At 53.1% G+C, this 1,584-nt stretch overlaps 1 protein-coding gene across 1 annotated transcript; it reads left to right on the top strand.

Annotated features, from left to right (window-relative positions):
- The first annotated feature begins 735 nt into the window (after window positions 1–735).
- Window positions 736–1,251, top strand: LOC124668183. Its single transcript, XM_047205361.1, has one exon. The coding sequence runs from the start codon at window positions 810–812 to the stop codon at window positions 1,047–1,049; it is 240 nt and encodes a 79-aa protein (XP_047061317.1). The 5' UTR covers window positions 736–809; the 3' UTR covers window positions 1,050–1,251.
- Window positions 1,252–1,584: the final 333 nt, after the last annotated feature.

Here is a 1,584-nt window from a genome sequence, read left to right as displayed (position 1 = left end):
GATTGGAAAAACGTCGCTCGAGGACCTAATCGGGGAGACGAGACGAGTGGGGATGCTCTAAGAAACTGGACGCTCGGGTCGTTGGCTAGTTTGACCGTGTCCACAACGACTCCTCCCACGGCTGTACGGGCAACTCGAATGTCGCTCGCCGCGACCGACATCAGCTCTGCCTCTGGATGAGGATGAGATCACCTTATCCGGTGGGTTAGGTGCGCACCGGCGGCAGTCAGCCACATGCCGGTGCCGGAGCCGACTTCATATGTTTAGAGCAGTATATGCTAACTGTTGCGTGCCACGGAACCCACCTCCGCCACCTGAGCCCAGATGCACCTTGCCGCAGACGGCACATCGCCGGCCGAACCAAATTGGCCGACCGGCCGTTGCTTCACGCCGAGCGCGGCGCCGACCAAACACCCTGCGCAACCCGGCCATCCCCGACACGGCACCTCCAAGTGTCGCCTCTGCCGGCCACATCCCATTTCCTCCCCAACAATAACTTAGCAAACGTCTCATCGCCGACGCAGCGGTAACCTATCCACTATCTCCTTTATCCTATTGTTGGAGCGATCTTGACTGACCGTGTCGTGCTTGGTCGCGCCACGCCACCTCGCCGTGTACAAGTCGGAGTCGCCGTCCACCGTTGCCGCGTCCCTCGGCTTCCTTTTCCACTTTTCTCCCAACTCCGGGTATATACATACCCAGCACGAGCACCACCATGAAAAAGCAGCACACCCACAGCCAGTTGACTGACAGGCCAAGGAAACGAGCAAAATCGTCGCTAGCCGCCGACACAAATTAAGGTTGTGGCCATGGACAAGATCCTTGCTTTCTCGATCATGAGCTCGTCGCCGGCAGAGATCTCGGGGTCTGGTTCCGGGTACGCCACGCGGCTGTCCTGGCGGAGCGGCGGCGCGAAGCAGCACCAGCAGCAGCAGGAGGAAAAAGTCGAGCAGAGCTCGCCGCCGGAGAAGAAGCCTGTGGCGCGGGCGCCGCGGTTCGCGCCAGAGTTTGACGGCATCGACTGCTTCGAGTCCATAGTTCCCTTTTGAGTTTTGCGACTTGCAGGCTCCTCGATCGCTGGCGGCCTTCTTGAGAATTTTGGACTTCTTATTACTCTACTTTTTGTTGCTTAGCAACGAGCGAGCAGAACTTGTAATCTGTACAGAGCTCCCTGATCCATCTTAACTGATTCGGATTTTATACAGTTTTATACTAAATTCGAATTAACTAAAAGAGATGAGATGGGTTATATGTTGATTTTTTTTTCCTCAAGGAGAGAAGATGGATGCATTTTTTCGCGACTGAGATGAAATGAATGATCAAACTAACGTTTGGTAGTATTATCCACTAATGCCAGATGGAGCTTGTGTTTATGCTGCGGCGGCGAACTCTGCTCGACTTTTTCCTCCTGCTGCTGCTCGACACAATATTTGGAAAATGAGGGCTATCCATTTTCTGTACCAGCTTAAGATGGGTTTGTAAAGTACGAAAAGGGGAACATATATACTATTGTAAATCATGACACCGAGTATATCAGCAGGACTACATAGAGTTGCATGTAAAAAAGAAAAGGCAGTAAATAAC

Source organism: Lolium rigidum, chromosome 1 (genome assembly GCF_022539505.1).
Source record: "Lolium rigidum isolate FL_2022 chromosome 1, APGP_CSIRO_Lrig_0.1, whole genome shotgun sequence".
Taxonomy (NCBI): domain Eukaryota; kingdom Viridiplantae; phylum Streptophyta; class Magnoliopsida; order Poales; family Poaceae; genus Lolium; species Lolium rigidum.
This window is presented reverse-complemented; position numbering and strand designations above follow the sequence as displayed.